The 24,559-nt window shown below is 31.0% G+C and overlaps 1 protein-coding gene across 4 annotated transcripts; it reads right to left on the bottom strand.

The window, feature by feature from the left end:
• Positions 1–23,299, bottom strand: LOC105257736 (torso-like protein). Of its 4 annotated transcripts, none has more exons than XM_011268578.3 (5): positions 20,235–20,745; positions 19,916–20,093; positions 2,345–2,675; positions 1,842–2,181; positions 1–1,071 (listed from the first exon to the last, which is right to left on the bottom strand). In XM_011268578.3, exons 3-5 carry the CDS (start codon positions 2,644–2,646, stop codon positions 676–678), a joined length of 1,038 nt encoding a protein of 345 aa, XP_011266880.1. In that variant the 5' UTR covers positions 2,647–2,675; positions 19,916–20,093; positions 20,235–20,745; the 3' UTR covers positions 1–675. The 4 variants fall into 4 exon arrangements, with proteins under 4 accessions (XP_011266880.1, XP_011266888.1, XP_025267754.1 ...); XM_011268586.3 differs by having other exon boundaries at positions 19,916–20,062; XM_025411969.1 differs by lacking the exons at positions 19,916–20,093; positions 20,235–20,745 and adding an exon at positions 23,263–23,299.
• Between the last annotated feature and the right edge of the window lie 1,260 nt (positions 23,300–24,559).

Here is a 24,559-nt window from a genome sequence, read left to right as displayed (position 1 = left end):
TTGACTTGTTACATAATATAATCTTCTATAATATTGGTCCACAATAATCGTAATATAAATTTGCTAATACATACGTCGTTTTTTACCAATTTATCTAAACAAATGTGACAAAGATTTTCTAATTTATAAAAATAGGAGCTATTATAAAATACGAACATATCTGAGAAGAAAAAATGATTCATTAATTTGATTTCATTGTACATACAATGATATCAAGTTAAATAAATACAAAACGCATATAAATCTTTATATCTAAAATATCTAAAACATCATCTCTTTTACATATCAATAGATTAATTTTGACTAAAGAACTTACAATATTTTTCAGTCAGATTGTACGAATAATAATTGTGGTATATTAAAAATATTTAAAGGTGCTTTCTAATATGATTACAATAATAAATACTTATTTATAACAATAACAGTATTTATGCAGGTTTATATCATTGCATATACGTAGCAGAAGGATATATTTTCTTCAACAAAAACCTATAAAGTTTTCGTTGATGAGTCGTGGTGGTCGCTGAATCGTTTTAGCTGATCCCGCAACAGACTTCATAGATGCTGAAATTAACAGTGTTACTCATATTTTCACGCCGATTTTGTCGTCTGACATGCGTGTGACACATATTCTAAATATTTCAAGTTTATCCACAATTGATACATATTACACTATCACATGTTCACTTCCCAGAGTTTGAAATAATTATCGAGCACTTCCATAAACCATTCGCGTTTTTTTGAATCCTTGAAAGCGGGTGCCAATGTCCTCAATTGCAATTGCAGCAGCGCCTCATCGCCCAACAAACTGTTCAATTGCTTAAGCAATGTCGTATCACCGTGCAATTTCAATAAGCTGGCATAAGTGAAGATGTAATATTGAATCCGAAGACGTTGCACGGCCCATGCTTCTACGCTACGATTACCACTCGCTGATTGTATGGAACCCATGTGCTCAGCGTACCAAGGCGAAAAATAGTTACTCAGCTCGAGAGCCGACAGTTCTGCAACTCCTCGTGTTTTTAGCCGTTCCTTTATTCGCGAATACACCTGAGGAGTGTAAACGAAAACCTGAAAAAAGAAAATATTTCAAGTATTTCGTCATACGTCTTTCTCAGGCAACATCATTTACATATTTAGGACAACGAGATGTTTTATATTTTAGCCGTTTCCAATAACGAAGATCAAAAATTGAATCTCCAGATTGCGGCATCGCGTATTTCAAGCAGAAAGTTTCGTAATTTTACTTTTACTGACATTGACGCGATGACGTAAACTACTAGTGAGAACTAGGTTCGGAATAATGAGGCGTTTTTGTGCAGTTTTTACGCTTAAATGGAAATAAAAATGCCGCGCGTCTCTTTCTCTTTCCGTTGCGCGAGAGAGCGTATGATAAATGAGGCTTGTTTCACTTTTATCTAACCGAGACTGCATCGAGACTGCATTCTTCTTATGGTGAGTCGATTGCGACAGCGATCACCGGACCGCATAATTAAGGAAGATGCATCGATGCAAAGAGACAATATCATGCCCGTTTTTGTTATTATTATAATATTGAACCGATTAATGGCAATTTTATTTAAATATGCCTACATAACGAGTAGAGTGAAATTTTTACTTCCAAGGGATACATTTTTCTAATATTTGTGAGAATATTTATTAATCATACTTTTCTTTGCTAGAAGAGCAAATCCAGATTGTGATATGTTTTGAAAAGTGATTAGTGTACTGTTCGAAAAAGATCCTAGAGAATAGAAATTAAAATAGAAAGTTTCAATTTTTATTGTTGTTATTTAACTATTATCTTTAAGTGTCTCTCGTAACTTTCCTGATCGCTGTACCTGATAGAGCGAGTTCCCCGTGATGTAAGAAGCGATATAGTGCGAACCGAAGTTCCTGATGAATCGCACAACACTCGCAGTGTCACCGACCGTAACGTTCTCGGTCTGCCGCAACACAAAATCATCGAGGACGAGGGTCTCGGCGGTGTCAGCGAGTCGTTGATTATCACGGAATCTGGCGACGCGCACTAGAACGTAACAGTGATCGCCCGTGATGAAGGACGAATTTATACCGAGATGCCTAGCTATCGCCGCCTTCGACCAGCTTCCAGTGAAGGCGCGCCACGGCCTCTCCAATCTTTCGAAAGTGAAGTCACGGAAGTATGCTTGTAGAAGCTGTCTGTAAATACACAAATACATTCGTACAAATAATCAAAATAGACATACATTATTTATTTCAATAGGTGCCATAAAAGTCATAAAAATTAGATTTAATTAGATTTTAATAATTGGAGCTTCCCTTATATCTTTTTAAAAAGACATCGAATACTGTAATTACGTGCCTGATATTGTCACAGAACTCCATGTGGAAGTCACCGTCGAAAACGGCGGTATTTATTTTTGCCTGACGCTGCTTGGACGATAACGGCGTGGCATTCTTGAAAATATCGAGGGTGGGCTCGCGGAATATCCAAGTTTCAGAATCGTTACGTGGTACCACTCGCATGCTGATACTCAGATAGCCATAACGACTGAAAACATTTACGGCACCGCCGAGCCGCGGTCGCTGCGACCTGGTGACGTGGTGGCCGATCAGGAGCGCGAGCGTTGACGCCAAGAGGAAAAGCCGCGTGTGTGACCACATCTCTTGGCAGCTGCCTAGGTCAGTGATACCTGAAACACAGATCGCGAATAGATATGAGATGCAATCAAGTCCTGAACTTTTTAGCGAGCGAAACGTGTAGCATTTAACCTTTTATAAGATATTTAAAAATCTAACATTCTTGACGCAATATTTCATATCTAAAGAGTGATTTTATCCTGCTGGCTATCTTTATACCATTCGTCCATGAATGAACGTTTTCTCGTGCCATTTTCAATTCAATAGTAGATAGCAGAAAGATATTCTTTTATATCATTAAATCTTACTACACCAACATTCGCATCTTGCAACTCTGGGATACTGAGAAGCCTATCTTAGTTGCGAGAAGAAGCTACGACTACCGGTCTCCGACCGCACATGCACGTCTCGGCGCAAGAAATTGTTACCGTGTTGCAGCGTGCTATCTTGCTATGTAGGTCTAGGTGCGCGTCGTCGAGGTGTTTGCACGAGCGAAGTCCGTGGCCTTCATCCCCACTTGCCTCATACCGGACGAGCACCTTGGTCTACCTGACACCGTGTTCCGTGTATCTGAATCGTCTCATTCTCCCTCTTATCCTCTGCTCATACCTAGATTCGCTAATTCGATTCTTCTCGATCAGAAATAACGGTGAACGCGCATGAATTTCTTCTATGCAATTGGTAGAGGATGGGTCATCATCCCGCATCCCTCATCGCGCTTCAAAACGGAAACCTTGCATTGACATTATAATGATGCAAACTCAATTATCATGAATATCTAAACCTTGACATACCGATCTTGAATTATGCTTTTAGAATGAATAGCAAAAATAAAGAGATAAAGACACTTGTATGACAGTATATAATATGAAATGATGGTTATTATAATATAATGATGCATTGATATTTGTTCATAGTTAGAATTTGCATGAATAATGCTGCTTACTCCGCAATTTGAATTTGTATAGAAAGTGTGTGTAGTTGCACGAGTTTCATGAAACATAATGCCTCGAGGATTGTAAAAGCGAGCTGACGGTTATAATTAACAACAATACCGCGAAGTACTTCAAATTTTGTGAGATTGCACTTTTATGTAGCAAACCTCAGCATGTCTCGGATAATTTAATAGAATTTCGAATAAATTCATAAAAAACACAGAACGGAGTATGTTACATTTTTTGGAAAATATATATAATTTTATCAAAATATTATATTTATACTGAAATATAATTTCTGGCTATCATTTACATCGATTACATTTGATATAATATGGATTTTTTAGAAAATATAAAGTGCATTATTTTTTTTGTCTCAAAAAATAACTGTTTGATGAATAAGAATTGCAAGCTATATGAATAATGAAATATTGATATTTTGAGATACAATAATTTGATAATTTAAAGCTGTGTTATCGGGAAGATTCGATATGTTATTATTAATAAAAATACAATATATTATAATTAGAGAAATTTAGATTACATACCAAATCAAACGAATGAGAAAAAACAACAAATTATCAAATGAGAAATAACAATGAATACTAGTTTCCTCCTGCACTTCATGACAATTTTAATTCGTGTCTTTTAATATTTCAATTTAATTTAACATATTCGCTCGTGCATAATGTAATACATGAGATGCGCCGATACGCAATCTATGTTTGAAGTCGCCAGAATCAACGCAGGTCCAAAGTGCATGCGAGTGAAAGTGAAATTAAACGCCTACCATTCGAATGGACACTTCTTCCTCGCGAATACAACCCTAAAAAAAGAAACTCATAAAGTCATGAGAGATACATGACATGCTTCTTCTTGCAGGAATAATTTAAGATAGCATTAAAAGCAAAACACACAAGAAAATAGATAAACATCAGTATGCTATCGATGTTCAACGAAATGGAAGAGGAGAATGATGTGGTTCAACAGGAGCGTAACTTGCTTTGGAAATCTCATCAAGGATGGTCAGAGCTCGAGACGGTTAGAACTCTTCCTTTGCCCGCAGGGATACGCCAACACGCGCGGTAGTAATTAAGTTTTCTGTCGTTTAATCGAAGAGATGAAATTACTTGTCCCAGCAAAGGGAACGAATCTGATGGATTAGATTTGGCAGGAACAACAAAGTCAACTCTCAATCATTCCTTCTATTAATCAAACAATCAATCTTTGAGGAACATTGAGACATTCTTCAATTTTTCAAGCAGAAAAACCCGCGAAATTTCTCTATAATATATTTAATAGATTATTTATTCGTGTGATGAAAATTATTCAACCTTTCTAACAATGGGCTGCATTTATGCCTATCTGCGAATAATGTTATATTTGTAACGGACCGTGAAATGCGGTATAGTAGACATAATAGATGATTGTGATAGAAATTAATTTAATGTTTAATAAAGCTTCGTGGGAGCGCATAATAATTAATCAACCATCGGTAATAATTAATAGAGACCGTGAAGTTAAATGACGTTTATCATGCGATTGCACGAACACGTGCAATTGAACGCGCATTATACATCGACGTTTAACTGACATAACGAGTGCGCGATAGTCCGACTGAACTGCGCGGTTTTTATCTCTCAAACGACACATGTACACGCCCTAATTCGTCTTCCTCGTTGTTACCAGGAATTGAAGCGATTGCAGTTTTGCACAATGCAACTCGGCAGTCCGATTTAAATTAATCCCCATGGTCAGCGAATCGCATCGCATTTCTATTGCGTTCGCTCTATAGTTTGTCAAACTGCTTAATCGCATACTCTGGTAAACTTTGACATTCCTATTGACGATCCTGTCTTCTTTGTCCTAGTGGCCTTTGAAGCTCATGAGAATACCATCGAACCGTTTAGCGTAAAGTTATAATTATGTAATAGGGCTCAGGTGATTTTTATTTTCGCGGAAAAAAAAATAACTTTGCGTGGGTACTCCGATTAGGTTGATTGTTTTATTAATTTATATGATATTAACATATAAGGCGCGCTATTTATGTGTTTAATTATTTTATAATTATTACTTATATAATTATAACTTATTATATATATACGTTAAAATAATTTAATATATAATTCTATCTAAGTAACATTTTTTAATAATTTCATTTAATTAAATGTAGAAAATATTTCTAAGAGCGTTTCTCAACGATTTTATTTTTGATTGCTAATTATCATAATATTTCATATAGCATTTTAAAAACTTTTTTAAAAACGCTGTTTTAATTAAATATGTCTTTTAATGTAGATGTATTATTAATAAATATTAGCCAATTTTTTATTGCTGCTTAGCAAATAGGCTTTATCATAAATGCTTTCAAAAAATAGCTTTAAAAATAACAAAAAACAAGTTTTTGATGAAAGACATACATTTTTATAGATATGAATTCTGATTATTTCTGAGTATTTCATTACTGCCTGCTTAAGTTACACAATTTTTTTATAACCATTCTCCATATCACTACACATTTTTAGTCAACGCAGTGAAATTAAGTCACGCTGCGAGTTATTTAGCGCACATATTTGCAGTAATATGATGTCAATGTAATGAATATGAAACATTATCGCTATTATAAGTGTTACTTCCGCAACAATAAGCTAAATTTCGTTTCGAGTTTAAATGATTTCATACCATCGGTACCGAAATGTACAAATCTGTAATAACTTATTTGTAATAGGAAGTCATTTATCGGTTTATCGCAAAAAAAAGATCGCCCTATATACCTAGATTCGAAGTTGTTAGCCACAAATGAAAGTAATCATACATATTCATGAGATTACGATAAAAGCAACGAAACGAAAAATGTTCCTCGATTGTTTCTATCGCTGCGCTTATATTAATTGTATGAAAGACATTAATTTTGCAAAAGTAGTGAATCTCAAAACAATTTTTCTGGCAAATATTTCTTTTAGCTTACATTATATAATAAAATATTTTATAAGAATACCTTTTATTTGCAAATGTGATCTATTTTTTAACAACCATTTTAATGTAACATGTATAGATGCAATTTTTATTTTATTACAATCTATCAAAATAATACTCCTGCTTAATAAATATTTATTGAATGTATTTTATTAAGAATTTTTATAAGAGACTTTAGAAAGAGAGAGAGAGAGAGAGAGAGAGAGAGAGAGAGACCAGCAAATAATATATCAATCAACGATTTTAAGCCTTAAAGAAGCCTACAACAACAAAGAAAAACTAAGTTACTAAATTAGTAAAACGGAAGGAACTAGTTCCGCTTTCGCCGTTGCTTTCAAGTATGTGAGAGTGGTTGAGTTTATCAACTCAAAATGATTAGAACTTGAAAACAAATTTCTTTAATAATAAGTTACTTTCAATTTAAATTACAACTACTTTCAGTATAAAATAATTTTACCTAATTGATTAAAATAGATAAAAATTAAACGACCAACTATAAAAAAAAGAATTATAACATTATTTTTTACATATCATGACGATTGTTAATTGCATATTTAGACATAAAATTTTAGAGCGAAAGACGCTTTTGCAATGACAAATACTTATTTTTAATGTATCAAATAGAAAGTTATGTGAAAATTTAATATTACTTCACTATCATAAACCGGCGTTTCTGTACCACCATTTGCTGTATCGAACGACAGATAGTATATTGTGTAATATGTATACATAAGTACCTGCAAGGTATTATACGGACAATATCTCTTATACGTATTTCTTAATCAAGAAATGTTTCCAAAATATGACTCCTGAGAATTTGTATTTATATAAATAAAATATAATAAAAATATACTAGAATAAAATAAAGATTATATAAATACAATATAAATACAATAAGTATAATACAATTTAGAATAAATAATACAAATGAAATATTTTTTGAAACATATATTCACACAATGCAACAATATTAGAAAATTATATAATAAAGAGACTTAGTGTACATTATAAAGTCCGCAATAAAATATACAAAAGATTTGCATTTACTTTGATAGATGAGAAGTTGACGTTATCAATTATTCAATGTATTGAATAATTTTCAAATGATCAAGAATTTTATACAGTAAAAAATATTTTCTTTGACATTAAATGCTTAGGTTTGTATATGCATATGTACGTCTCTTGTCACTGTGATATATTCACGTCATTGATAACCAAAACAGCTTTACAATAACAAGACAAACGTCTCATCTGTTATTGCAAATGCGAAAAATAAATCTGATTGTAATATAATGAAGAGGTTATATAACTCTCAGAAGAAATAAAAAACTGCATGTGCAGAAATTTCTATTGCGGTACCTTTTCGAGAAATCGATAAAACTTAAAATGCAGACGGAAGACACGAACTCGATAAGAAATTGAATGGTCCGCTTGTCTCAGTTTCTTATTAGCATATTATTACCATTACGTCCATGGTGAATTGCTGCGACAAGAAAAATCTCGGTCATAGGATAATAATTGAGCGTATAGCCGGTTGCTATTCACTTGTCGGTGATATACAGCAGTGCAGAAGTCAATGGGGAAGAATTATTTAAGTAGCCTCGCGGTGCGTAACTTGAAAGGGGTACGTTACGTCGTCCTATTAAACGCAGGAAACGCGATCACAGAGCGTCGAATGGTACATAAGGAACCGCTTTGAGTCTAATTTAAGTAGACCGACACAAACAGACTAACTAGCGGCGATTAACAACAAAAAAACAACAGATTAACAACAGAAAATTCCGATGGAATCGAACGCAATGGTAGAAAGCATCGTCAACATAAAAAATTTATTGTGAAATGTAGCATCTGAATTTAATTTTGTGCTGCTATTATGGTAAACCTACGAGCATTGGAAAACTTCAGGTGTACTGAAGTAAATATGTCCACTCGCTTGTTAGTGGAACAAGTTCTATACTACAAGTTCTATAATTCTATACCATTTTGAAAGGTAGAAACAATGTTTTTATATTTAAAATACTGATGAAAGAGATCAAAATATACAATTACGAAATATGTGCACATATACAAGCAGAACGACGCATTATTTATTAAATAAATCAGGAAACTTCTCATTTTAATTGCAATTTTAATTTATAGTTTTTCAATGCACATTTCTTGCGAGATGATATAATTCAACCATTAGTCAAACACATATACATATTTTTTAACAACTTTTAACTGAAAAAATTATTTTCCTACTATAAAATATAAAATATTTATTCTTCATGCAAAAACTAAACTATAACTAACTGGGTATAGCCAGTTGATCTTATTTAGAACGAAATCTATATAGTTCAATCTATAATTTATACATGGATCGGAAAATATTGCACAACTATTTTGCACGTGTACAAGATATCAGATAATTAGCTTTTTTATTCATACGATATTTTGGCAAGCAGTCACGTCGTCGTTGCTCATTTCGTTAAGCACTATCATTTACATAAGAACGTGACTCAAAAACATAGTATGATTATTAATCCATTATACGAGATCATCGAGGTCGTGATAAATTCGAATTATGACGCAAAACTTCCACGCTGCCATCTTTCATCATTTCAATTACTTAACTTTAATTATTAATTTTAACTATAATTGTGCATCTTTTACAATGATACGCTGATGAAAGATTAAAAATTTATATGAATATATGTATATGTATAAATTATATATTAAAATAATTATATATAAAGAACAAAAGCAGAAAAAACTAAAAAGATATTTATGGAAAACATCTGGAATAAGAAAACGCAGACAACATACCCTATTAGATCATACAAGTTTATTCTATTTCCGCTGATCGACTTTCCCCTATGTATCGCAAAGGTTCCCTTACTATGATCGCTAATTGTTACGGGTCATTGACTATATTAAAATAACACAAAGCGCATGGTTCGCGTGCGCCATTTCTTCTTTTTCATTGTTTTTAATGATAATTTTATTTTGCTTCACACAAACTTTCAAAATTAATAATTTAACAATCGCAATTAATAGTTAATAGACAAATATCATATAGACTTATAGATAAATGTATATAGACAAATATATATATGAAAAATTATAATTTATATATATATATATATATATATATATATATAAACTATAATTTTTCATTCCCTGAACAACTGTCAACTTAACCTTTGCGAACCATAACAGCGATAACAGTCGCTCGATGCTCTGAATATAATGCACAATGCAAATTGAGACAATCAATTATCATTGCGGAAAAGTAGCAATAATATTTGCGAAAATCGATTTAATATGCCTTTTTAAGAGCAGATACTTATTAAAAGACACTAGAAGATAACTCCACTTTTTAATGTTGCCATTCAATTAATTGTACACTTGTCACGGTTATTTATTGCACTATATTTCTTCCTAATTAATTTTTATTTTTATAATTATTTAATATAAATTTTAAAATTGACACTAAATCGAAAAATTTGTTACGATTTTTGGGCTACTGATTATGCTGTCGCTAACACGTGACGTAATTGATTAATATAACGGCATTTGTGTATGATAATGCACGACTATATCGTTATCCACAGCTTACAGACTCTTTTATCAAACAACGTAATTTTTTTAGATAGTAAAATTTTGCCACATTTGCAAAGCAACTTCAATTTAATCAAACGTATGATTCTTCACTGTTATGTGATATCGATAAGTCCTCGCACGAGCAACAGTCAATAAACATAATTTAGCCGACGCAGCTCATTTTGCAATTTATAATTTATCTGGATATAGATATATGTACATGTACATTTCTGCGAATAAGATTTAATTAAATTGCGTTTCCGATTATTGAATTTCTAGTAAAAAAATATTACCAGGATGTAAGTAAATTCTACAAATGCTATAAATTCTCATTGATGTTATTTCACAGATAATCACATTAATTTACATATATAGATATTATCTTGCGTCATTATACACAACGTAATAAAAACAATAACTATGTGTGTCATGCTTAATTATACCGAATAATGTATTAATACAAGTCAGAAATCTCGAAAATTATGTTTTGAATATATGATAGTGACTAGCCATTCGTGTAATGTGAATGTAAACTGGTTTAACATGTATTCTGTGTGTCCGCAGATTTAACATGATGCCATCATGATTTAAACCCATCGAAAATAATTATTATCTAATTTTAGTGCCTTTTCATAATTAAAAAGCAGTGCAACAATAGTCGAAAATTTGCTTTGCACAAACAATGCTGGAGATATTGTGCCGTTTCTTACTATCGTATCACCAATATGTGTTACGCAATAAAATCGCCTCACTCGCGGATGCGGTCAATTACACGGTCAACGACAGTCTGACTTTTAACGCAAGTGCATCAGCCTTCTTTTTGCGTAAAACCAATTCTGTGTGCGTCGCGATAGAGGTCATTCACTCGACTGACGCATGCATGTAAATTAATCTCGTTGTCGCATATAGGTCTGTAAAACAAATGTTTATCTGTAAAAATTCATTAACAGATACAATATGAAACATACTTACCTGTGTACCTTACGTAGAAATATTACCATCCTCTTTTTAAAATTTGATTTAATCAAAATGTATTTCTTTTAACATTATTAAATATTATTATTAAGATTTTTGTGCAATTATTATCTCATTGTGAATAACACAGTGAATATAATAAATATAGTGAAAAAAAGAATATAACATATAATTACACTTATATATAATTACACTTTAAATTCTGTAAACGTATCACCTACTAAAAATTCTATTCCATCGAAATTATTCATGAGAGACAGAAATGAATAGATTTTTAAGTTCTCAGAAAAATTCACATGCATAAAATGTACGTCGCATGGTTAAATCAAGGCTTAGTCATATCAAGGCTTCTTTCTATCCACCCTGTTTTTATTGTTTTAGGAAGAAACCAGAACGAGTAAAACCAGATTTTTAAGAAATTGCGCGATCGAAGGTTGTTATTTTTCGCCGCAAGATGTTATTATCATCAGGTACATGAAAAAGTCTTTCTTTTATATCCGCAAGATTCCTCCTGACATTTGCATAGGTATGTTAAATACTCTACAGGATTGCACGTAGATGAGAGACTAAGAGTATTGCGTTCCCGAGGACTCTCGTACTTGATCATATTATATATATATATATATATATATATATATATATATATATGTATATATATGAAATATAATCATGCAGAAAATATCTGTGAATCTGAGATGGTAATAATTCTATTTAACTGCATACATTTACTGTATACTGTATTCATTTTTCCGTAACCATTTTTAAGCGTAAGATTAGAGTACAGAACAAGTGGATAATGACTGAGCTTTTGTAATGTATAAATTAAATCTGTCGGCAACTTGAACAAAGACGTTTCTTACATATCAAGGAAATGCAAATTGAAATCTATAAATAATTACCTTCAAATCACGCAATGTTTCAATCAAAAGTGATTTGTATATTTAGATTATACTTCTTATGTTAGTCGACCACATTGCTTATACTGTTATTAGTTATTATCTTTCTATCTGTTGTATATTGCAGAACAACTCGTTTTTAACCTCCTCATTTCTACCAAACTAAAATATTATACTAAATCGAAAGGAAAATATTATATTTTCTTATGTCTGCATGCAATGTATTTATATTCCATTTTTTTGCAAGGAATTCTTTTACTTTCTTTCATTACATTAACAAAAATATATTTTCAAACAATTATTTCAGGATTTATATTTATTATTTTTAAATCTCTGTCCGAGTTTCCTTCCATTTTTTTCCAAATTTTCCTTATATTCCTTTTCTTTAACTATACCATATTTTATGTATCGGTGATTTTTTATTTTTTATATAATATATTTTAAATAATGTATCATCTGCAAAATATTACAGCTGTTTATAAATGCTTCTCTAGGGATTCTTTCCATCTATTATTATTCCGAGAGGAAAATATCACGAGTTTACGCCGCGCCAACGAATCATATACCTTACATAGAGATCCCCGTGACATTTATGCCAGAAACGGCGACTGCATCTTCGCGTTGCAATGTTCTACCAACCGGCGGAATGCGTCTTCTCAAGCGGTGACTCTGGTTGCGACATAAAATCAGAAGGTAACGATCTCGTGCAATATAGGAAACTTGCGAGGATATCATCGATATCATTTTCTATCGAGTGTGTGCATATTAATATTATAAAAAATATTTATTTCTTCTTTTTAAAGAAAAAAGAAAACGAAAATTAATTTATATAAATTAATTTATATAAATTAAAGACATCATTTCTTATAATTATACATAAATGTAACAAAATGCAATCATAAGTAATTATAAATTTGATTATCTGTTGATTAATAGTTGGTAAATTACTGAAAGAAAATTCTTGAACCAAAATTTCTTCTCATTTCCAAATTTATTATATTGCCAGAGCACAAGAACTATATAAATTTCTTCTTTAATATTACGAAACTCAAAGACAAAAATATCTTTGAGACATTAACTTCAAGTCACGAGAAACAATTCTACTGCTTTGATTCGTCCAGAATGTGAACGCTGACAATGCAGAATACAAAACGTTTGAGCATGAATCGACAAGTATTCTCGATGAAGCAAGTCCTAGAATTTTGCTTAAATCGAAATATTCTCTGTTGTTAATGCTCAAAAAATGCTTTGACGTTCTACAATATACAATAATGATATAAAATCACAACAAATTTTGATAGAAATAAAGATTCATATTTCTTGAAATATATTTTATACATCGATTTAATTCTTATAAAAATTGTAAATTGTTTTCATTGTATCATATTAAAAAAATTAATTATGATATTACTGACCGGTTATTAAAATATAATAAGTATATAATAAGTATATAATTAGTACTAATTGTGCACGAGAGCTGTAAGTCGTGACAAATATCATACTCATTAGCTCGATTTCTCTTGGTAGGATTCTATGGCGTTCAATAGCCGCGCGACACATCGCGCGATAGGAAAACATGATGACATGGGTAAATCTTTTAAAAGTGAACGAACTGAACTTCAATGCCAGAAACTCTTCCGTAGAATATTTTTAAATCTATCTGTTTGCTAGTAGCATGTAAGCTTAATCACTTTCACCGCAAATATAATCATTCTAAACATGATTATCGTATTCATTAATATCCACTATCTTGACTTTGGTCAGTCAGAGGTAGAAAAAGTACAATGTGTGATTGTAGCATGTTACTTCAACATCATGACAATTCACGCATTATTCCTTATTACTTTTATGATTGATGAAAAAAGTCTGCAATCTGCATAATTAATCGCGATTTCCTGGCAGATACGATAGTAACGCATTTGCTTCAATAAGCGTTAATCATTTCGCATTTCCTATACAGTGACATATGTTTGCGAGTGTCCTTAACGTAAGCAACAAAATAATTTATAACTGACGTGATATAAAAGCGGATGATAATATTTATGCCCAGCAGGCAGTTGAACACTAATTATTTCTTATTTTTCTCAGACTTTTTAATACTTGAGATAATGTCACACATATAAATATTATACACACATTATACTTTTAATATAAATTTACCTCTGACGTCTTATCACAGAATAGATATATTTCTTTGAAAAGGCTTTTTAATATTTTAACATAAGCGATTATACATATCGATGCGAAGCGATCGCGTGCCCAATGCTGAGTAATTAAAATAATGAAATCCGGACACAGACAAGGGCGTGGGCTGTGTGTTAAAATCAGTAAAAGTAATCTAAGAATAATCTGCTTTAATAGCTTGAAAGTTTACGTGCGGCAAGTATTCTGATTGTGAAGCCTTGTAACACTCAGTAGCACTATTATAAGCCTTGTTCCTGGTGGAAAATATGGGTAACTGGCATAAGGACGGTCACTCGCGCATTCGCGCACGTGTTATGATACAACCGCAAGTCTGACAATCGCTTTTTATTCCGGACGTACTAGCATGATATCGCGTGCTCGACTTCGGTGGAGTGTGAAAGTGCGTGCATGATACGAGTGATAAACGTGGTGAAAACAGCTCTAAATGGCGTAGTCGATCGCGCATTTTGTATCCATAAAGAATTCATTCCTCGCACCTGCGAGATGATCGATTAAACCTATGAGTAATAAGATTGCTCATAACGCATAGCAACTCTTGGCAAGTTGACTCAGTCTTGTCATTCGATACTTTGTTACAGCCAAAGACTGATTTGATCCAGATGCTAATGAGAGTTTGAATGTTAAATTTGTTATTAAAGGCAGCACTTGAAAGATTTATTTTAAGAATAATTTTAGATTTATAAAGAATCATAAAAATCATGATCAATAGCAATCGATTTCTAGCGTTCTAATTTCCACTAGCTTAAATCTGATAAATAACTGAAATGTACCTTACTTTTAACGTTGGGCGAGGTCTATTATTGACGGTGATTATAACGTATATGATTGCGCGATTGTACATGTGTAACGCTATTGATGAAATTCTCGCTCAAGTAGTAAGATACATTCTAATATTAAGTACGTAATTTCAGTAATGACGTATATAATCGTAACAAACAACGCGAATAAAAAAGACGGTTAATGCGAAATAAAGAAAGGCAAGTATAATATCTCACTGTCAGCTATCGTATTATTAATGTGATCTATTTTTACGTTATATCGTTAGTGAACTAAATCAAATAAAAAATTGTAAGTGCAAAATATACATATAATCGCAAATATGTCAGTTATTTAAAAATATATGAGAACTACTAAGATAAAAAAGTTTCATCTATATTTTTTTCATCTTGTAGTAAATTTATTAAATTCATTATCTATTTCATCATTTCCCTGCAATATTCTTTTATATAAAATATAAAATAAAAAAGACAAAATATTGGGTTTTTTTGCATAATGAAAAGTATGTTCGAAAGAGAGAGATTGCTGAGATGTTCTTTATCAAGAGATTTAATAATCTAATCAACCTATAGAAAGACACGGAGTGTCTTAAATAGTTTAAACAACATTTACGACAAAATAATAAAGGTCACGTAGTTTCGTTTTTCCTCTGGTTGTGTTTAGTTTCTTGACGAAGTCTCACACAGACACATCAGTTTCGAATCAAATTCGAATCTAGTTAAATAACGTTTTTTGTTAATGTGACTTGTGCAGTTTTACAAAATTATCGTCTATGCCTGTCTCCTGATTATTATTACATCGGTAAAAAATTGTTCACACTTTAATTCGTTGTGTGTACTATGTATTCAAACCGTTAATTAATTTATTTATTTATTTATAAATTTTTTTCAGTATATATTTGATAAGGACCACAACCATATGGTCAAAACGTCGTATTAATAAACAAATTTTCTGGCTAGTTTGGTCGACTTTTTTTCAATGATCCTTTGATTATTTGACTAGCGACATTAAGTTATTTTATAATTTTTAAATTTACTATCTTTTTTTTATAATTTAGTAATAATTCATATGTTTTTTAGCGACATCCTTATATCTGAAGGTTTTCATCAAGGACTCGGCGAAGATGTTGTTAATTAACCGTAATCAGGTGAGCAGCATCAATACCATGACCTAAATATTTCTTTAACACTTATATAATGCCAAAAAAAATAGATTTCTACTGTTACTAGTTATCGAATATATTTGAATAATTGGCATTCATTAAATCTAAAAATTTTTATTAAATCTGCTTTTATGTAAAATATGTATGTCACACATTATGTTTTTGTCACACTTATTTCTATAAATATTTTAATGAATTTTAATATCTCGCAAATTCAATGGAAATGATTAGTAAAATAATAATATGCAAAAAAGAATTGTATAAAAAATATTCATATTTTCTAGTGATAAAATATATCAAGTACGCATAATACTCTAGTACAGTATCTGTTTAATTGTCAATTACGCGCGCGCAAACTATGATTTATATACATTATCTATGTATTTATTTCCTTGTCTGCGTTCGCAAATACATATGATGGAAAGTTCATTGAAATAAAATCATTTCGCGATTGTGTATGTACGAAACATTAGTCTGACGAGATCGTCGCGGATCTCAATGGTACAACTAAACTTGTAGTTCAACGATATCACCGATCAGCTCGTTTATCACGAAGAATCGTTTGAAGATATTCTTATTGAATTTATATAATAAAACAGAGTACCACGTGGCAAATCAACTATTAATACGCAATTCACTCCTTGACTCCTTTACTATACGCAAGCAAATGAACCATTCGCTTTGGCATCATCGAAAGTAGTTCAGTAACTTCTGAAGCAAATCAGGTGCAACAAATCGATCTTTTTCACATACTTTTTTCACATCACTATGTAGATTACTGATTGCAACAAGAGTCAAAAACATAAAGAATTGAAAGTGACTATTGTGTAATTCAAGAACATGTTGTGTGACATAAACACAATGTTTATGTATTAGATTATAAAATTAGAATATAAAATTTATTTATCTATGTAAATCACATTCCCATGTAAATCACATTAACGCAAGGACTGCGTTAAATATGTGGTGAGTATACGAATGAAAATGCACAATTTTATGTAATGTTATTTTTTGAAGAAAGTGCTGTTAAATTATAAGCGATTGATTACAGGCATCGGTACAACAAATTCTGCTTCAGGTATTCACTCGAATATGCTCACGTATCGTATCACAAATCAGAGTATTCACATGTGTTGAGCATATGCAACTGCTGAACGATAAGGGGGATATCCCTTCGATGTAATTGATTGCAATAAAAATTTACGAAGCGAAGCTTTTTGCGCGAGTTTATAAATAAATCGCTTAGTAATCCTGTCTGGATCGTTTTATTAGTCTGACGCATAAATGTGCGTATGAAAGTACGTCGTAGCAGACAACTGTACTGCTTTCACGTGCTGAAGGTTGTATTCGTAATTAGATAGAGATGCGCTAATCTGTCTAGCATTTTTATTTCCTTCTTGTTTCTGTGTTTGATATATCGCTTTTTTGAAATTTTTTAAAACGAATTTGATAAGTCTACCAATCGTGATTGATACAATGCACATTCTTGTTACTTAACGTTATTTGGCAAAAAATAACTCGATAAAAAGTACTTGACAACTGACCGAAGGTTAATGTTTTAATAGTGCGAGGATATAACGCGTTAAAATTCTTTTGAGATCGAAGCAAATCATGCGGATGACTAGAACAAATTTCTTCAACTCCCTAAGTACAATGAGTTCAAGGCTGCTATGCCGCAATCCAACTTTCTGCCGAGACTACCTGTCCTCTTCGGTCAGATACTGATTGCTAAATATTTTGTGCTTCATTTCTTCTCCAATGTAGCACGATGAAAATGTAATATGATTTCTTAAGCATCCTTTTATTAACGAAATAATAATTATAAAAATGAAGATAAGATTGCATGTATTGATATTATTTTATCTAAATCTATTATAATAAAAGTAAATAACAAATTATAATAACAATTACGAAATAAACATTGAGTAATATCTATTTGTTTATCAAAAAAATATTTATCGTCTATAATTTTCATAATTTACATTGATTAGAGATTGATGTTTCGATGCGATACAATTAATTGTTTCCTTGTTTAAAAAGAATTATACTTAAATCATGCGAGAAAGTCTAATCCCTGACGACCTGAATTTATGTGACACTTATTGCGCAATAATGCAAATAAATAGTCATCACTTAAAATTATAATTTACCGCATCATGAGTCGTTCCCCATATATTGCATCCTATTTAACTTATCTTCATTAAACTCCTGCGTTAATGGTAAATCAAAAAGTCATAGCATAGCTAATCATAAGTAAAGTCTGCAATTTTAATATTTTATAAACCTTTTTTTCATAATTGCTTAATTATATCATTTGTACTTTTATTTTTTAATATTATGTTATATAAATTTTATATTTTGTGTATCATAAATAAATAAATATATATATATATATATATATATATATATATATATATACCTCACAAATTGTATTAGATTTTAATGATTTGCGATTGCATAATCACAAATATACGAGCAAGCTGCTCGTTGGACGATGAAACAAACGGAGCGGATTAAATTGCGATTATAGTACAAATAATCCGGATAGAATTTCGATTAATTTTGAAGTGCCATATGAGTGTTTGAATGAACATGATGTTGAATAACACGTTGGATAAGTTGATACGCAATGTCGGAGCAGCGAGTTCGCACGCATACCTATGCATATTTATTATCAACAATAAGTTCTCTTCCTGCAAAAAGACTTACTTTATTATAGCAGATGCCGATCTTTTAGTCTATTGGCAATCGATGGCGGTTTATGTTATATTCAAGATATTTCATCGAGGAAAAATGTAAAAAAATTACTATATCTTTTACATGAATTTTTTAACTAATATTACACACAAATTAATTTTCTTTTATCACTTACATAATTGTGTCTAAAAGATCCAAAATATATTTTACGAAAATTGATAGATTTTTTATTTTTATGTATATAAAAGTTTAAAAGATTTAAAATAAAAAATTAAATTAATAGACTTTTAACGCAAGCATTTATTTTGACTTAAAATCTGAAATTTCATATAAGTACAAACAGAATAAAAACGTTTCAAGATCAAGACATGAGCGAAAAATTAAAGTGGATTCGTCCATAGGACAAAATACATTTTTATTTACATAAAGATTGCTCATTTTTGTGATGTTCGTTTTTCTGTAGATGGCCACAATATTATTGACAATTGTGACAGAGCAATAATATTTTATTAATATAAAAATAACAATTAATTGTATTATAATTACAATTTGATATATTTAATTATTTGTTTTTTTATTCTCAAAGAGCAAAAAAAATTATATACTCGTTATCGTAGTTAATTTAATTATTGATAATAAAGCTAATAAAATTTTATATCATAAATTGAAATTTGTATTGTAAGCATGTATTCTCATTTAATAATCTTAATATTTTTATTATATCCGATTTATATTATATTGTTCTTGTATTTTTCTGTTTGCGTCCGTGAGATCTCTGTTCTTATTAACTTTATTGCGACTTTGACTTATGTTTTATTTTTATAATTTTCCGTTATTTTGAATTTTTGCTGTTAGACATTGATAATGATCCAAACGGGATCGAAACGCGCATCTGTCGATGTAATTAATTGTCATCTGATAATTTTATAAGTTACATGCGTTGACTTATTATATATTAAAAAAATTTTCTTTTAATTTTAGCAATCATTATCCTAGCGCTGTGGTTTTTTGCCTGTTTTTCCTCAATTCATTTTGATTGTAATCTTAATATGATCAATTATATAAATCGTGATTAATCAAAATCTTACCTAAGCACTTTAAGATTTCCCCATCTCCGTTACTTCAATTTGTTTATCCAATTTGTTTATCCGAAATTTTGCACAGCCAAGTGTCATGCGGTGTAATTTAAAGCATCAATGGTCATCATTATTGTCTCTTCAAGCGGCCGGATATATCTGCAAGTCAAATGGCTTCTCCCTACGATCACTGTTGTTCCGACACTCATAAATATCAAAATCGACAAAAACACCATTGAATTTTGAAATTAACTAAACCGCTTAATACAACCCCGATCGTTCTATATATAATCGATTTTAGATCATCCGATTAACATATTACGTTACTCACAAAATCAACCATCACGTATGATAGTACCCGATCGATCTATGCCGGGATGAAATCTTGTCGGCGATCTTTCGCGGCTGCATCCATCTCTCGACCTGTCGGTTTTTAGTCGATCGATAACACGAACCGAACATCGAGCGTTTCCGTTCCCCTTTATTCGCCCTGATTTTCGATACTTCTCTCTTTCTCTCTCGCGGGAGACAGATGCCAAAGATTTGCACGCGGCGACGCGCTAGATCAATCGATCAATCGATCGAATCAAAGGATCACCACCGTGTCCTTAGCTTCGTACGAGCATGTAGGCGTCGTGCTCGAAGGGGGCTTTCCCGGTTGACGAGATATAGGAGGACACTTTGATCCGATCGATCGATCTCGAGCGCGATCGACGCGGCGTTACTCGGGGGTCTTTCTCGCGCTGGGCCCCGATCTGATCGTGGGCACCGAACGTCTGCGACTGCGGCTGAAATCTCGAATCTATTCGCAGCAAGCAAGCAAGGGAACGAGTGCCCGCGAGAGAGCGCACAGCGTGTGCAAGCGTGGCTTAATGCACTATATAGATACGCACGCATCAAGTGCGTGTGCGTGCGTCAAATGTGTGCACGCGTGAGTAATCGGTGATGGTGGGGAGCATTTTGCTTCACTGTGGGTGGTAAATCAGATACGAAGGATTTCCCTTCCTGCGGGCCTCACAAATTTCCGGATAGACTAATCATCTTCCCAGATTTTATTAGCATTGCTTGATAATTTTTGGTATTTTATATACATAGCTAATAATTGCAAAGTTATATAATTTAAGATATATTAATTATGGAAAAGAAATTATATATACGTTATTTTTTAAATATTTGTTTTATAACTCATCTGATCATTTTTGCTATATATTTTATTAAAAGAAATTTTTAATATTTTATTATAACATTGAAAATTAATATCTTACTAAAATATAATAACGTTTTTATAACGTTTTATTATAATCTTTATTATAATCTTTTTATGCGTAAACCATTTCGAATAGCCTTCACTTAGCAAGTGGGAGAGCGATGCCAATTATTCTGCCAATTATACCCTACACATGCATGAGGTGAAGGCGCCTTTTCTGATCCGATTTATATGTCATTTTCCATTTTCGTCTATCAATAAGTATAATTTGACTCTATATCAGGTTTTTTTATTTGAAAAAAATTGCGTTTAAATATATATAAATATCAGCTTGTAATATCAATATACTCAGGATTATTTTAGTTCAGGATTAGTCAGGATTAAATTCCAATTGTCTATAAAAAATACAAAGGACGATGAAAGAGAGAAAAGAAAAATAGGAAAAAATTAAAATATATCGTTAAACAAGGAAAAGTTAAAGAAAACTGATGAAATATAATAAAATTATCACTTCTCTCACACAGGTAGACAAATATTCAATTTAACATTCCTGAATAGCCAATTAACTTTTTAACGCGATATAAATTAACAGATATTTAATAATCGTCCAGATTAGACTTAATTGATGTTTTGTAAAATTTGATGGCAATCTGTTTCGTAATGTTTGAACTGATTCGCGCCGTTTCATTACCTACTAACTTCCTTCTTACGATAATGCCTCTTCCTGTCGTTCCTTAACAATAAAGCTTAATTTGCGCTATCTCTAGCGTTCGTTTCCGTTCTCACGTTCATTTGCTAGCAAATAGATTCAATTGTGTTTTCTTTCTAACACTTATGCTAGCGCTTAGTCTTATGTTAGTGCAATCGAACGACAAGGAAGTTTAGAGTATTCTCACCGACAAGCAAGATAATTTTTTTTAGGATCATCTTTATCGAATCTGTTTATTTCAGATCCGGTTATTACATGTTACGCAGAGTATTACATGATCATGAGTGTTGTATGTGAATGGCATTTACATCGAGAATTTCACAGGCTTGCAATTGTGTCAATGTTTCATGTTGTTTCGCGAGATGACCCAATCTTAAAGATTCTCTGTTCAACTCGAATGCATTCTTTAAATTTAGATCTGATTCATTTAGATTCATTTGCTCGAATATCAAATAAAGATTTATTTGTATTTAAGTCTAAATATTGTATAAGTAATTATTATAAAATATAGTTATCTTTTTAATATTAGTTTATGTTATATCAAATGATTCTAATATAAAAATTTGATGAAATTTATCGAGATACAAACAAATCAATTTTGATAAATGCGACAAAAATATTCCATCCCAGATAGATCTATATTTTCTAATCGTAAACAGAAAATATATATAACCGCAACAAAGAATTTATATTTCCAGGGTTAATAACGCCTCGCACGAGTCTGCCCATAATACACTGAATGATCTTCAGATTGCGGTTACCGCTATTTTCTGCTTGGTACATCAAGCTGAACCGCAAAAACTGCGTTCACTGCGAAATATTCCCTTCCAGCAATCCTCCATATTATACTTACATATATATGTAAAACATCGAACAGATTGACTGAATTACTAGCTTATAATGTTTCTTATTCATTGGGAGAGAAATGAACAGTCACAGAAATCAAGCAAGGATGAAGGTCATGGATATCAACGTATATACGTTCCTGAACACGTACTTACACGTATCTTACTCAAGAAAACTTGTACTATTATAAAATCCAGTACAAGTTCATCGTCATTTCTTTATATCCATAAACTTTTCATATTTTTAAAAATTAACTTCTATCGAAAAAGATATTATCATTAATAGTTAGCAAATTATAAACAAAGATATTAGAATATCATAAACGATTAAAAAATTGAAAACTTTACACAATTTTAGCTTCAGGGATGTATGATAAGAACTTATCACAAATTGTTTTCGTGTCGATTTTAATTTGTCTAAATTGTAGTTTATATATTGATTAGAAACACATTATGTGTTAGATATTAAAAATATACTGTAATAAAATAAATGATATGAACAACTAAAGTTTTACTAAATTAAATTATAATTGCTTTAATTTTTCGAACATTGTTTGTTCGTGACAACCAAGTGTAAAAAATGCAATAAACCACTTACCTTTCTTGCAAGATAAATGCATTTCAAGATTTCGCAGCTGCGTCCGCCGCAAAACGATGCTGTAATTATAAGTCACAATAGCGAGGAAATGAGTGTGAAGAGGTCGTGTAACGGACTGAAGATGCAAAGACTGCATACTGCGTATGTGAAACTCTTTTCCGCATAGCATCTTTATATCCTAAGCAACTTAGGAAGAGCGCACTTAAAACCGATAAAATTATATAATTATATTCTCTAGGCTATAATTTTTGAAAATTTTACTTTTAGAAAAATATTTCTAAAAGTAAAATTTTCAAAATTACAACATAATTGCCGAATTGATTATTATTTAATTATCTGCTTCTCATATTAAAAAAGTATAAAAAAAGTCATATTAAATTCTTTGATAAAAAAACTTAAACGTTTCAAATAATTTTCAAATATCAAATTGATTATTATTTAATTATCTGTTTTTCAAACATCATATTAAAAAGTAATAAAAAATAACCATATTAAAATCTTTTTTAGAAAAGTTTAAATGTTTCAAATAATTATTTTTTTATAAATGCTTATAAAAATATAAATAAGTTAATAAAATATAATACACATATATAAACTACACAACATATAATTAAAAGTTATGTATATTTATATATGCAGATTTATATATGCAAATTAAATTTATATGTGCATTCAAAAGTTATTAATTTCAAAAGATTGCTCATTTCACAAGAATACCATAAATGCACGTGTGCAAGCAAGTGTACCTATTTACCAGATTATAGAGGAACTTAATGGAACCGGTTGTGACCTACGGGCAAAACTGTATGAGTATATTCATCCTTGAAAACGAATGTTATCATGAATATAGTATCTCATTAATATTTTATGTTCATGACTTGTTCGATATTGATGATATCGTACAAACAAAAGTTATTTCATAATAAATCGTAAATTCGTGATCGATTATACACGTTTGCAGGATATAATGGCACCATATCACATTTAAGAGATATTCGTAAACAAATTATAATAAATAACGAAATAATTAATAAATTAAGATAAAATGATTAGTATATTAAGCAAAAAATTTTATGTGAGAGGTTTTATTATAATTTATTACTTATTTTCTTAAATTCCATGCTTTTTACTCGATCTAACAAATTTGTATTTTTTAATATTTAGCAATAGAAATAGTTATTATTTATGAAAGATAAAATAACAATATTTCTTTTTCCAATTTTTTTTAACAATTATCAAATTTATTTTATTTTATTTATTTTACCAAGCCATTATTTTCATTTCCTTATTGCATTAC

Source organism: Camponotus floridanus, unplaced genomic scaffold (assembly GCF_003227725.1).
Source record: "Camponotus floridanus strain SB8 unplaced genomic scaffold, Cflo_v7.5 scaffold46, whole genome shotgun sequence".
Taxonomy (NCBI): Eukaryota; Metazoa; Arthropoda; class Insecta; order Hymenoptera; family Formicidae; genus Camponotus; species Camponotus floridanus.
The sequence above is the reverse complement of the archived record's forward strand: the minus strand, read 5'-3'. Positions and strand labels throughout refer to the sequence as shown.